Source organism: Danio rerio, chromosome 9 (assembly GCF_049306965.1).
Source record: "Danio rerio strain Tuebingen ecotype United States chromosome 9, GRCz12tu, whole genome shotgun sequence".
NCBI lineage: Eukaryota > Metazoa > Chordata > Actinopteri > Cypriniformes > Danionidae > Danio > Danio rerio.
Window position 1 is genome coordinate 34270001 of NC_133184.1, and position 15670 is coordinate 34285670.

Sequence of the window (15670 nt, forward strand, 5' to 3'; positions counted from 1 at the left end):
TTAATAAACAATACTAATAATGACTGTCTGATGAAGAGGCGAGGGGCTCAAACAGTACACACTTTGTGTCAACCTTTTTAATTTAATAAATTTGTATTTTTGGAGCTTTGGTGTTGCTGCCTTTGATAAATATTTTATAAATAATACTAATATACAATAATTAATGAATACAATAATATGAAAATAAATAAATACAATCATACACAAATATGTTTAAATTTGTTTTTACACATTTAAGCATTGTTTCGGGACTATTTTAATTTGAAATAATTTTTTTTTTAACACAGCACATTATCCCACAAAAGTTTAACTTTTCCAAGACAGGTTTGAATATAAACGACATTAGGTTGGGCTGGACTTGGCTTGGATCTAATATTCTCTTATGGGTTGAGAACTATTTGATTAACCTTAACCTCCACTACACTGTAAACCCCGCTGTTGTCGTTACTAAAGAATTGATCTAATATTATCTGACATTACTTAAAATACCAAGTTTTGACATCAAAATTTAAACAGGTGTGTTTAACTACCTCATTAGGCAGCAAAAAACAACAACTTGTAATTAATATTTAAAGTTCTCTGAACTTAACATTTTAATTTCTTTAAACGATTTACCATGTCTCTGTTTAAGATTATTGGATGCACTTGGAATTCGTACTTGATAACTGTGCGGATTGGTTGATATTATATGACACAAGGTGATCATTTTGCTTGTGATGCTGAATTTTACTGAAGCGCAGCAGGACAGAGGCACTACCTGAACCCATCTGACGAAAGAGAAAAGTTAATTAGTAAGTAGATATTTAAACGTTTATATACATTTTTTAAAATTTTTTACAATTTTACAATTGATATACATGCAGGGGTGACACAGTGGTAAAGTGGCTAGCGCTGTTGCCTCACAGCAAGATGATTGGGGAATTTAGTAAGCTAATTTGTCCATATAGTGTATGTGTGTATGTCCTGGTCCTACAGGTTGGGGGTTAAGCATTGGGCTAACCACCCACCTTGTAAAAATTAGATGTTATAAAACACCGACATGGTGCGGCTAAATATCAATGACTCTGGGAGTATGTAAAGAATATACAAGCTGAAAATTTTTTAAGTTTAGTCCATAAACCATTTTTTATCTGTACTTAAACATTTAAATTATCAGTAATTACATTGTAAAACCCCAAAAGTTAAGGTAACTCAAACCATTTGAGGAAACTGATTGTAACAAACCATTTGAGTTAAAAAACTAATCTATATGAGTACTGTGAACTTACTCTTTAAGTTGAAGTAATGAGGTATTTAATTGACTCATTACCTTCAACACTGAATTCCAAACTCCTTTCAAATGAGTAGAATAAACTTTCAGTCAATTTTGAGTTAACTACACTCGTTTCAGTTGATAAAGTTGACTGTTGGGTTTTACAGTGAAGACACCACATTTGATCAACTTAATTAAGTTGTCAATTTTCCATTACTAAAAACGAACTGAGGAAATTACTTTCCTCAAATCATTTGAGCAGTCTTAACTTATTACGGTTTACAGTGTAGAAGCATGATTTGAACTAAGGACTAAGTTCTGAGAATAACAGCCAATCACACTCCTTTCTGTTTTAATGAAAAAAAAATAAATATAAAACAGAAGCATTTACATTAGTTACTACTCAAAATATGTGTTGAGCGCATTTTAAATTCTGTGTTCTTGCAAATTCTCACAAAAAAAAAAAGCTCAGTAAGTTACAGATTTAACTTGAAGCTTCAATCATTATAATATGAGACTTTGTGAATGTGCAAAAGACATGCTGGCATAGCCTAGCGCTTTCCAGGTAATTAAAGAAAAACTGATGTTAAAAAACTAATGAAAAACTGTATTGCTGATGGTTCATCTCTAAAAAAAAAAAATGTATCATTATTATTTGTTGTGTAGTTTAAAACTTTGCAGACATTACATATTCACAAACAGTTGTATTACTGCATGACAGGTAATATTAGAAAGTGCACAATAGGGGCACTTTAAATTATACTCAAGTTAAATAAGCTTGCAGATCAAGGTCAGAATAAACACTGGCAGTGGCATCTACTGAGGGTGGTAATTTTTTTTTTCCAAGAACCACACTGTGCTATTAAAAATGAATTAGCTGAATCTATTATGCCCTCCGCTCTATTTATTTCCAGATGTCGCAATCATTGTCAAGATGCGCAGAACATGTAAACTGGACCCTGCGCTCATTGCATTATTAACCATCTTCCAAACACTGCACACGTCCGTAAACACATTTCAACACGCACTTCTCGTGAGCATGTGCAGCCAGCGCACATCCCTTGTGCAAATGTATATATTCAACACATCCGACTGCAGGACATGAACATGACCAAAAACTAAAAACAACAACAATAAGAGTGTGCCACGAATAGATACAAAACACATCCACACACAAACTCTCAAACAAAACTATTTCCCATGGTCTTAAGAGGGACCGACTGAAGCTGTGAAAACTAAACAATGCTAATCACATTACTATCCACTAAATGAGACCCAGACATTGCCCAGCTCTCCTCTCTCTTTGTAAAATTTTTTTTTTTTTTTTTTGTGCTTCAGGCTGTTTGTGTCATCTGAAGAGCTCCAGCTGCTCAATCACACACAGACATGCCAATGGATCACTTACCTTCATCCAGACACTGTATTTCTATGCCACTGCTGCCACTAAAGCCTGATTGAACGAGTTAGTTTTGGACAGAAACTGCTTTTACAAATTAGCAAGGCCTCCAATGTTTCTTTTAGTCCAGTGTTTGTGTTTTGACTAGAGATAACAAGACATTCTGTGTGACCCGTTCCACTGTTTTCTTCCCCTATTGGCTGATTACTCTTCGTGTAGGAGCTTATCAGTGTCAGAATCTAGGCGGATGGATTTGTGAGGCCTTTGGTGCTAGATAATAAAATAGTCTTCATTGAGTTAGAAATGAATTAATGACTTTAAATTTGTTCTTAACTATAATGTAAAATGACAATTATATGTCAATATATACAATCGATATATATATAGAAGACACTTCTAAATGGCTTAAAGTGACATTTAAAGGCTTAACTAGGTTAATTAGGTTAACTAGGCAGGTCAGGGTAATAAGGCAAGTTCTTGTATAATGATAGTTTGTTCGGTAGACTATTATAAAAAAAGGGGCTAATGATTTTGACCATAAAATGTTTTTCAAAAAATAAAAAACTTATTTTAGTCTAGCCGAAAACAAAAAACAAAAAAGTGTTTCTCCAGAAGAAGAAAAAACTATTAGACAAAAAAAATTATTCATACTGTGAAAATTTCCTGAATCTGTTAAAGATCATTTGAGACATATAATTGAGGCAAATAATTCTGACTTCAACTGTATATATATATTTGTTTTTCTACAATGATGTCTCTAGTACATAGTTTTATTATCTCTTGGGAGAGGCCTGTGTCATTTCTGGTATATAAAAAAACTTGCTGGTTGAAGTCTGAATTTGCTACAGGTATGAATGTCTCTGATTATCAAACAAATCTAAATATTAGTAAAAGACAGCACAAGTAAACACATCAATTGTCATTTATAAAGAATTTACAAAGCATAAATAGTCCTCACTTTAGATTAGGTCATGGAAATGCATGAAGTTAGTGCATTATAATATACTTAATATAATAAAGCATTTATTAACATACAGAGTAACTGTTATGTGCCTGAATAATAAGATATTTCAATGTTAATTTGAATAATTTATTAATCATTTACTTACACTAAATGATCTTAAAAATCACCAACATCTCCTAAATAACTGGTTTGTAAATAATGCAATATTTAATTTAGTAGTGAAAAATTAATCATTAACTAGGTATGACAATACAATCATTACACACATTATATGTGCTTAAGTCACCAACACAGCATTTGTAACTGTAGTTATAAATTGCTTACTAATGTCTATTAATGTAGAGGTAATGCATAACAAATGATAAATTAACTATTTGCTAGTGCTTAATAAATGATTCATAGTGTGCAGTCATTATAGTGTTACATTTTGAAGGACAATGGCAAAGAATAATGACTTAAACTTGGAAATATTTAGAATTTTTGTCCTTAAAGGAATGGTTTATTCAAAAACTAAAATTACCTCATCATTTATTCCCCCTCATGTGGTTTCAAACCTTTAAGATTGTCTTTCTTCTGCTGAAAAGAAAAGAAGATATTTTGAAAAAATGCTGGGACACATCAACTTCTATAGTAGAAAAAAAGAAATTCAATGAGTGCCATTTACCAGCATTTCAAAATATCTTCTTTTGTGTTCAACAGAAGAAAGGAACTTAAATAGGTGAATGAAGGGTGAGTAAATGATGGCAGAATTAAAACTTTTGGGTGAACTATCCCTTTAAATAGAATTAAATATGTTTATATAAGAACAGTCTATACATGCAGATTATAATTGAGCAGTTTTATCATTCTTGTATGTTTCAGGAACAGTGTGAACATTTTAACAGATGCTGTTTTTGTCATGCAAAAATGCTTTAAACACTAAATGGTACGCACATAAAAAGACAAAAATAGCCTCAGTGTACACCATCAGTGTTTTTTTTTTACATTTATTTTGCTGTCAAGTGCAAGCGAATGCTTAGAATATTTAAATACTGTGAAATCAGGCGAAAAACAGTACTCGACAAGAATAAATAGTATGGATTACTGTGACTGGTTACTGTTCACTACTTTTATTCATGCTATTTGATGCATTGTATTATTAGAGAGAATTGAAATATTGCATACAATATTTAATGAAAACATTGTGTCAAATCTTGAAAGATATTACTTTATTTCAGATTATTTTGGGTGCCCTCCGGTACATCAGGGCTTTTGAAAACCACATCAAAAGGTCTCAACCCTGATGCTGACTCTAGTATTTACAGTGAACTTCTATTCACTGATTTCCAGGACTCTTTTTTTCTGTTTTAAGGTATTTGTAACATGTATTCCCTAGACAGAGAATTGAGAGGCAATTCAGACAGATGAAGACAATTTGTGTGATTGTGCCACACCCCCCTTCAGATCTGTCCTCCTTCTTCTAGACTGTGTTTACATTACTGCTTTTGCTTTGATTTTGAGAAACGTTTCACTGTTTTGTCTCACTGTGCAATGCTGAATATATGCTCACCACAAACATCTTGAGTCCTCAGATGCTTCCCACTTTGAGCAGTAGCTTCAATTAGAACTGAACTGAGAGGCTCTTAATATATTTGAATTAATTGAATTAGGTGTAGGTGGAATGTCAGTGAGTTTACTCCATTCGCATGTTCAGCGCTGAACAGACAGCTCACTGCAAGCAGTCTGAATAAAGCCAAGAGCTCTGTTCCAATAAAAAGGCGGTTAAATGTATTCCTATTTACAGTATGAGTTAGCATCATACAGAGACTGTGGTAATGTCATTAATGAATCATTTTTAACTTGGAAAGACTCTGTTCCTTGTCATTTTCCTCCCCCAGTACAAACCATTGTTCCCATTGCCACATTAAAATTCCTCCTCCCAGTGCTGGGCTTTCATGTGGTCGGCTGGTGGCTTGGCTAAAGCTTATGTGTATCCATCCATCCACACTCGCACACACATACTCAACCTCACACACAGTCTGAAAATGTTCTCTCGAACAAACTCGGCTAGTTTACAGTAATCACCCAAAAATGTAAAAACAATTCTGTTGTCATTTCAAAGATATGACAAACTGTGCAACAAAAGTTTTTAAATTATTTTAAAAAGAAGAAATAAATGCATGACTGACAGACAGAAAAAAATATGTCAGAATTGAAACTTTTGGGTGAACTATTCATTTTAAAGTGTTTTATTTCAACTGTGTGAACAGCGACCCCCTCTAGCCCATGTTGTTCTGCTGGCTTTAACAAACATGAACCTTCAGCATGCATTGGGGCAGCTTGCTGGATGAAAATCAGCACCTCCAAGTCCGAAGCCATAGTGCTCCACTGTAAAAAGGTGGTTTGCCATCTCCAGGTTGAAGAAAAGTCCTTCCCCCAGGGGGAAGAGTTCAAGTATGTTGGGGTTGTGTTCATGAGTGAGGGAAGAATAGAACATGAGATTGACAGGTGGATTGGTGCAGCGGCAGCAGTAATGCGGTCGATGTACTAATCTGTTGTGGTAAAGAAGGAGCAGAGGGGAAAGGTAACGCTCTCGATTTACCGGTCAATTTATGTTCCTACTCTTACCTACAGTATGGTTATACAAGTGGCCGAAACGAGTTTTCTGCGCAGAGTGGCAGGGCGCACCCTTATAGATAGGGTGAGGAGCTATGTCACCTGGGAAGAGCTCGGAGTAGAGCCGCTGCTCCTCCACATCGAGAGAAGTTGAGGTGAGGTGGCTCAGGCCAGTCGCTCAGGTGTTTCAGATGCCTCCTGGACGCTCTACCTAGGGATGTGTTCCAGGCATGTCCGACTGAGAGGAGGCCTCGGGGAAGACCCAGAACATGCTGGAGAGACTATGTCTCTCGGCTGGTCTGGAAAACCCTCTAGAGGAAGTTTTTGGGGAGAGGGAAGTCAGGGGTTCTCTCCTAAGACTGCTGCCCCTGCGACCTGGCCCCGGATAAGAGGACGAAAATGAATGAATAAATGAATGTGTGAAAAGCTGACCTTTTGCGACATAATTCTGGTGAATCACAAAGCTTCTAAAAACATATCTACATCTACAAGGCCAGACAGAATCTGTGAACTTTTTAAATATTACAGTTTATTGTGATAATATGCAGTAATATTACATCATATACCAATAATAATATAGGTTTGGCACTGATTTAAGCAAGGTGATAAGCATATGGATTCTATAAGCAAGAATTAAAAATATGGATAAATTTAACTTATTTTTAAAAGGTTTTACCACAGTGTGAATGTTTGTGTGGGGAATTCATGGCTGTCAGATATAGAGGTGAAGACCCCTAGCAACAACAATGCTGAAACGGTCTTGCTTCTGATTGGCTGTTTGGTGTGTCATATAGCAGATGGAAAGCTTACCTGCTTTAGTCATAAAAATCAAAATGAACTAAGATCTTTCAAATGCACATAATACTCAAACGCTACAGAATAGTTCACCCAAAAGCAAAGAAATTATTAACTCACCCTCAGGTTTTACTAAGATGCAGCGTTTACTTCAGTGCTGCTTTTTTGTTGTTTTGCAATCTGCTTTGATTATGCTACTAAATTCTCCATGGAAAAAGAGCATGCCGATTTGGAACAACACAAGGTAGATGATGTCAGAACATTTTTGGGTGACTCTCCCATAAAGTAAGGCAAATATTCATTACATCATCCTCACAATACTTAATAAGAGTTAACTGTCATTGCTCAAAAAATGTGAAGAGACTTTTCTGTTTTTATCAGGCAGCAGTGCGTATTTTGATCAAACTGCCCTAGTTCGACCGGCAGTGGCTGCATGTCAAACGTGGCAGAACAACAATGCGCTCGTGCTGTAATCCGTCACCACTGTTAATTGTCTGAAGCCTTAAAGTACAGGTCTGTCCATATGATTCTATAAAAGTACTCAGACCCTTATAATTGAAATAAACAATATCTCCCAGTTAATTACTGGTCAGGCTAATTAAAGAAAGGCAGCGGTGCTGGGAGAGGAGCTTAAATATACCACTACGAGAGAGCTATGCAGGACACAATTCAAACAGGGAGAAAATAGATGGGACTCTGTGTAATTTTGGTTGTGAACCGCAGAGGAAAAAATGTATAATTTAGGCCAGAAATTATTCATTTAACATAAACGCTTGCTTTAAAAACAAAAAGTATTCATTTGAGAGGAGAGTTCTCTCTCCCTCGTTCTGTCGCTCGTTTTAGGAATAAACTGAAGTCAGTGCAGTTTTTCGTAATGAGACAATGTTGTTAGTGTGTGTGAGCGTATGTTTCATGTTTCTTTTAGTATTTGGCCTCTTCTGATGGCTGTGATGGTGTGTGGGCTATATTGAGTCTAAATGGTCCTGTCCTGTCCTCCTCTGTGTGTTTTTGATATTTTTTTGTGACCGTGTAGAGGTGACCTCTCATGTTTCGGTGTCTGGGACTTCCTCAAAGATGTGGCGCCATTGTGTGGGCCAGACAGGACTATTTTTTTGTTTTGTTTTTGCCTTTGCAATCGTAATGCCGCTTCTATCAATTTGCATACTTGTTTAATTTTATAGCACATAACAGTATTTTTGGAGGCTACACGAATGGCTTAAGGAGTTGCTGTGTGGGTAACATATTCATCCTGTTTTTGGCTCTTCAAAGGAATCGCTAAAGGGCGCTTAGGGTGAATTTAAAGACGTGCTGTTGACCTACGAGTGACTCATGTTTTTTTTCTGTTTTTGTTACTATAAAAAAGAAAGGATGCTCATTTTGCATTATTCTTGATGAATAACAAGCTGCAGTCACACACAAACACAACCACGCAGTATTTAATTTTAAAAACTAAAATCACTACAAAAACATACTGTATATAGCTAACATTTTATTGACTTAAATTATCTTTTAAATGCAGGCTTTTAAATGTGGCCTTAAAGTTTTTTTTAAAGTTTTTTTTTCAAAATTAGTTTTTAAAACACTTGCAAAAATGCTGCAGCATCAAATAAATATGTTTAATGTTTTCATTAACATTTATTTAGAGTATTCATATATGTATTTTTTCTGTATGTTCCGTGACATAGCACATATAAAATACTGAATTGTCCACGTCTGCATCACAGGGCACTAAAGAAACAATTAATTTTGACACCCCTAATATAAATCTATGCAATAACAAATCAAGAACTGACAGCTCATTACTCACATTTTATACAGTAATTAACTGTTTCAAACTACTAAAAATGTCAACAAAAGTCATATTTAAACTTAAAAAAAAAAAAATCAAATAAAACTGATCGAGTAGTAAGGTCTAATTATATATTTCAAAAGCATAATAACATTTATTTTATTTAGAATTTACTTTAGTTTTGGTGACTTTTTGTAACTTAAATAAAATAAAAAAGATTTTACAAGCAACTAGCTAAAGTAAAGCTTATAAATAACTACTAAAGTAAAAGTTACTAAAGATACTAGCAGCTAGCTAAAGTAAAGTTTATAAGTGCACCTTATTTTATTTTACATCTATCGCTTACATTTTTATTCACTATAATATCCCTCCATCAAATCCGACCAGATGTACAGTACAGAAAGTGACCTGTGAACACAACCGCCAAATGCCAAATGGTGAACCTATGAAGTAAATTGTGATGTCTTTTGTTACCATGGATCAACATGAAGTAATGACTGTTTTAAATTGTCTTCATATTTTACAAAGTACAAGTAAACTCTGGATCTTCTGGGAGATGACAATCATGTGTACAACAATAAAGTGCAGCATTATATTGCTTCCTTGGCCCACATTCTCATAAACATTCTCCCTATACACACACAAACACACACAGCAAATGGACGCACACTATGCGAGTACAAAGACCTCGAGCAGACACAAATATGCATTCCCACAAAGTTACCACATACACACAAATACAGTTCACACGCATCTTTCGGTGACGTGAAAGTACCGCATTCTTTGCCTCGCTATTTCCTTTGTTCTCGTTTAATGAGATTTTCAGACTGTCTGTGATTCGGTTATGTAGAACAAATGTCCTTCCTCCTCAGTGTTCTCAGACACATAAGCCCAAAACAGTATATCCTCCTGTCAACATCTCCACAGACAACCCTCCTCTAGCAAAGGCTGCCTCTACATTAGCTCCAAGCTGGACGGGAATGGAGTGCCACTGTATTGCTTTTTGCATACTGTGTGTGCAGTGTGTTCTGTATACTGTCTAAAGGCCCATTCACACCAAGCACAATAACTATAACAGTAACAGTACAGATTTAGTTCTAAAAAATATGAATCATTCTAATTAGGACTGCACAATTTATTGTTTGAGCATCGATATCACAATGTGTGTATCCACAATAGTCACATCGCAGGATTATATTATTTATTAAATATTGAAGATGAAGACATTATTAAATATTATCATTTTTAAATCATTTATACAACTATAACCATATTATATCATGTTTTTTTTGCTTTAGGAATGTGCAGACAGATTTAAAATTAAATCAAAATACAATTTAAAAGTTCCTCATAAAACTTCTGAATCATCACGGTGTAAATGTAATGTGAAGTTGCATGTTTTTTTAACCTGAAAATGCAGGTGTGAGTAAATGTGAGGGCAGTGTTGAACTCACCATGAGCCTGGGCTGCAGAACTGTGAGAGTAGCCGAGGGCGAGGAGAGCAGTCTCCACCAGTTGAGTGAAGAGGATGTCCTTCCTGACCAGCACAAACTCAGCATGTTCCTCTCGGCTCTCTCCATCGGAAATCATCCCTCCATCCATCTGCTCCACCACGCAGAAGACAGGAATCATCAAACCTGCAAGAGAGCACGAAGATGGAAATCATTAGCTAACAGAGAAGACCAAAAATGTATTAATATCTGCTGGAAAAGATATACAGTATGTACACAATACACAAATATTTTAGAAAAAGTCATTGATGTAATTCACCTAAAAGTAAATTTTACTTTCCTAGATTTGTTCATTTACTCCCAGTGGGCAGATTGACTTACTCCTGATGAAATATCCCCAGTCACTCCATTAATATATATTCAGTACAAAAATTATAGAAAAAAACCTAAAAATCTCTCTCACAGCTGATTTCTAAATCAAGCGTAGCATTATTTGTATAAGCTGCCACGTGCTGTTCACCAGAAAAGCCTGTTCATTAGAACTCATTAATGATTAATAGGATCATCATTTGCATGTGAATAAGCTGGCCAGGGTCAATGGTTTGTCCCAGGTTTCACAGCCCATGCAAATAGTCAACATGGACGAACCGTCCAGATTGTTTATCAAACCAGCCATCAAACCAGCTCCAATACACTCCATTAAAATTATCATTTTTTATGATGCCTCCCTCAGCTTTGTCAGGGCAGCTGAGCTGATATCTCCTCAAGTCAACGGCCTGCGTGCTAACGGCAGGGTCACTTAATAAAATTAGTTGCACAAGCCTGCAACGGATATGCAAACTTTTTTCGACTTCAGTGTGTTTGAGGTTATGGCTCATTGCGCTGTAACTTAACACATTATTTTAGTAGTGTTGACTTTGTTAACATTTTAGTTAAAAATGTTTATGATTAACCTGTCAAATATGTTGGCAAGTGATTCAGTGGGTACAGAGTTCCCGTGTTTTAATGGGATGTTGAGATGCATAGTCATTCACGGTTTGTTGAGAAATAGTACGAGATACCTAATGACGCCTGAAAAAAACACACACACACACATCCCACCCAAGCTTCCTGTGGTTAAAGGGATAGTACACCCAAAAAGTCATATTAGTTTTTATGAACACAAAGGAAGATATACTAAAGAATGTTGGAAAAAGCAGCCATTGGTGGATTTTGATGGGAACTATTTTCCAACATTCTTCAGAATATCTTCTTTTGTGTTTAACATTCAGAAATTTCATTAAAGTTTAGAAGTGCTTGAGTATGAGTAAATAGTGAGGGATTTTTCATTTTTGGGTGAGCTATCCCTTTAATCCAGGCCTAACTTAACCCACAGTATCTGTGCTGGCCTTTTCAATTTCCGTGAAGTGCTCAAAAGCCTTCTGGACTATTAATTAATACCCCACTGAAATTATAGGCTGAAAGCATTAGGCAAAATCCCAGTTGTACTAATAAAAGTGGAGTAGTACAAAACTCCCTCTCCTAATTTATACACGCACACACACGCACACACGGCCATACAAATACATATACATTTGCGCGGTGCTCCCAGAGCCCCTTGGTTTAATCAGTCAATTCCTATATTTCTATTTCCTTTCCATTAATCACCCTGGCTTCCATTTCAGAATGCTCTTATGGAGTGAATTACAGGCCAGGGGCCAGTGCCAATTCAAGTAAGTGAATTTCCCCCAACAGGGAAATATAACTGTCAACACACAGCAGCTCCCAGCAGTCCCTCTCCCTCTCTCTCTCTCCTTGACTTGCTCCCATGGGCTCATCCCTGTACTCTGTTTGAGCAAGGTTTCAACGTAAGATAATAGCAAGTCTCTGTCTACATCATTTTAGTGTGTGTGAGTGTTTAATTGCCCTGTATCAGTTTGTGTCTGTTTAATTTTGTGTTGTAATATGCATCAACCCCATATTCTAGACTTGCACATGAATACTGAATGTATGCATGTCATTTATTTGTATTATTTATGCTAGTTGTAGGATAAACTGTTACCATAATAATGAAATACTACTTTATAGTACAGTATATAAAAGTGTGATGTTTAATAAAATTACAATAATTAAAGTGGAAATGCAGATGTAGTGTTTACTAAACATTTGAAATGAGCATGTTTGTTGTTTGGCAGAAAGAAATATACTCAAATTCAATTGAGAAGCAAAACTGTTAGATAATAATAATAATAATAATAATAATAATAATAATAATAATAATACATTATAAACATTCATTCATTCATTTTCTTTTCAGCTTAGCCCTATTATTAATCTGGGGTCGCCACAGCGGAATGAACCGCCAACTTATTCAGCATGTTTTACACAGCGGATCTTTCCTTCAAAACTTTGTATTAAAAACTATCTGGATGGGTATTTTTTTATTATGTCTATCAATATAACCCAGTTTATTGTTCATTGCCTACAAAATTGATATATAATTAGCTTGAGATATTCAATTGCAAATGTAAAATAGCATGTAATTAGATTACATGGGGCTGGTGTTGAGCTTCAGATAACAACAACCACAAAAATAACAACAACAACAAGAACAATAATAATAATAATAATAATAATAATAATAATAATAATAATAATAAACTTCATAAAATAAATCTTGAATGCATATTAGTATTATTTTTTTATTTTTTATTCTACCTTCAGAACATTTGTATTAAATCTTTCTGGATGGGTATTTTTTTTTATTACTTATATCAATATTACCCAGATTATTGTTCATTCCCTACAAAGTTTATGTATAATTAGTTTGAGACATACAATTGCAAAATGTAAAATAGCATGAAATTAGATAATGTGGGGCTACTGTTGAGCTCCAGATAATAATAATAATAATAATAATAATAATAATAATAATAATAATAATAATAATAATAATAATAATAATAATAATGATGATAATAATAATAATAATGATGATAAATGGGGTGTCACTAGCCAATCTGAAGACTGTGTACACCAGGCAGCTAAAGAGAATTACAATTTCAGTTTTAAGTGATGCTGCTCATCACCTACATTCAGAGTTTCAGCTCCTTCTTTCTGGATGCAGGTTTTTAGTATCAAGCTGCACACCTAAATAACACAAACTTTGCAAAATTTACTATTTTTTTATTATTAATATTATGAATATTATTATTTTTAAGATTATTATTATTATTATTATGTCTTTTGCTGGTTAAAATGCTACTACTGTTCTGATCATTTATAAAGTATTTTAGATGAAATTGTTTGATAAATGATTCAATTTAAATGTGCATGAAGTTTTGTTAGTCCTCTAGGTGACGCTAGCAGTGCAGAAACTATACCTGTACATATTTGCATGACGTTTTAATTCAAGTTTAATTACATTTTCTAAAATCAGTACAAATGTCTTCACAAGTAAATTCGTTGTGATATACTTTAGCTGGACAACTGAAAAAAAGAAATACTGATTAGTAAAACGAGAGCCCGGCTACTTTCCCACTCTACCTGTTCCAGACAATTCTCAGTAAAAGAGTTTATTGACATAGATATTCAGTCAAATCCAATTGGCTTCAGAGGTGTAAATGATACTCATACGATCATGAACAAACACACAGTATGCATTGTTAAGGTCTTGGCCCTTAAAAAATATCTAATCTATGTCTGATATGATTGGCTACACACAGTGCTAGCTGTCAAGGTGAATTACAGCTTGACCCTGATGACATTTTGGTTCAGTGCATAACATTAGAGATCATATAGTGTGAGTGACGATATAATATAACACTTCAAGTTGTGTGTTGTTGAACACAAACTGATTTCCGAAGGGAAAGTTGGTGACTGCTTTATTATTAGAACTTCACACATAACTTTATGTAGGTCTTTAACTTGACTATAAAAAAATCTGAGTGTTTATTTTGGCAAATTGTCTGTAGCTTGGGTGTTTTATTTAAATTTTTGTATTTTTGTTTATACTTATTCTATTAAATTATATAGTGAAACCTTAATATTTCCTAACTTTTAGACCTAACATTTGATGTAGAAAATTGAACAAAGTGACTTTAATTGATATTTTAGTATTTTCAAACTGTGCTTTCTGGGATAGTCATGTAAATTAGAGTTCAAAAATCTGGCAACACTTTTATTTTTACAAACTTTCTGCGACATATAAAGCAGTAACATCAGTATCCTGCAGAATGGTACAATGTTGTACCAAAGAAGGTACAAACCCTTGTCACTGGGGAAGCACCTTTTTATGAGACAAAATTGTACTTTAAAACAAAGAAACACATTTGTACCATTGCAGTTTGTACCTTTAAGGACATGATTTGTACCATCAGAAACCAAAATGTACCTTTGGTTTTGAAAACCTGCAGATACAATCTTGTACCTTCATCAAAGTACAAATCTGATGCATAAAGGTACCACCACATTGACAAGATACTTTGTACCTCAACAGTGTCAAAAACATTTACTTAAAATGCCTTAAATGTTTAGTTTACAATACCTACTGTATAGTTTTAAGTTTTTCCAGTTGTTTTGTATTATAGAATCTAAAAATGAATGTTTATAAGTGTGTTCAAACATATGCTTTTAAATAGTGATTCTTGATGTAATATGGAAATTATTTATAAAATCACTTTGCCTTTCTAGTAATATTTATTTTCACAGATATTGTAATAAAGAAGGAGTTGATCAACACTTTTGTACCTTTTATATGAGAGCAATTGTGTACCATAATTTTAGTTCAAGGCACAGAACAGTATTATAAGAGGTCTTTCTGTATCATATGAGGTACAACTTTTACAAAGGTACAAAACTATTACTTAAGGAACATTGTTCTTTTGCAACAGTCTTTGCTGAATAAAATGTATTTAATTTAAAAAATGTATAATTTATTAATATTCTACAATTACTAATACTTACAATCATATTTTAAAATATTTATCTTTATAATAATATAATTAAAAAAGATCTATATACGCACGCACACACACACATACACAGTGCTAAGCATACAATTGAAATCAGAATTATTAAATCCCCTTTGAAATATTTTTCTTTTTAAAATATTTCCCAAATTATGTTTAGCAGAGCAAGGAAATTTTCAGAGTACGTCTGATAATATTTTTTCTTCTGGAGAAAGTCTTATTTGTTTTATTTCGGCTAGAATAAAAGCAGTTTTAAATAAATAAAAAGAAACATTTTAAAGTAAAAAATTATAAGCCCCTTTAAGCTATATATTTTCCTACAGAACAAACCATCATTACACAATAACTTGCCTAATTGTCCTATCCTGCCTAGTTAACCACATTAGCCTAGTTAAGCCTTTAAATGTTACTTTAAATTGTACAAAAGTGTCTTGAAAAATATCTAGTCAAATATTATTTACTGTCATCATGACAAAGAT

The 15670-nt window shown here is 34.0% G+C and overlaps 1 protein-coding gene across 7 annotated transcripts in view; it reads right to left on the reverse strand.

Moving 5' to 3' along the window:
- Positions 1–15670, reverse strand: part of satb2 (SATB homeobox 2) — an 81215-nt gene that overhangs the window by 29026 nt on the left and 36519 nt on the right. For 6 of the 7 annotated variants that reach the window (XM_073912043.1, XM_073912044.1, XM_073912045.1 and 3 more), the window contains one exon: positions 10246–10428. In XM_073912043.1, the coding sequence (XP_073768144.1) occupies positions 10246–10428 (183 nt within the window). Of the gene's footprint in view, positions 1–2657; positions 2795–10245; positions 10429–15670 lie in introns of those variants that run through there. The other variant, XM_073912046.1, reaches the window with a different exon arrangement.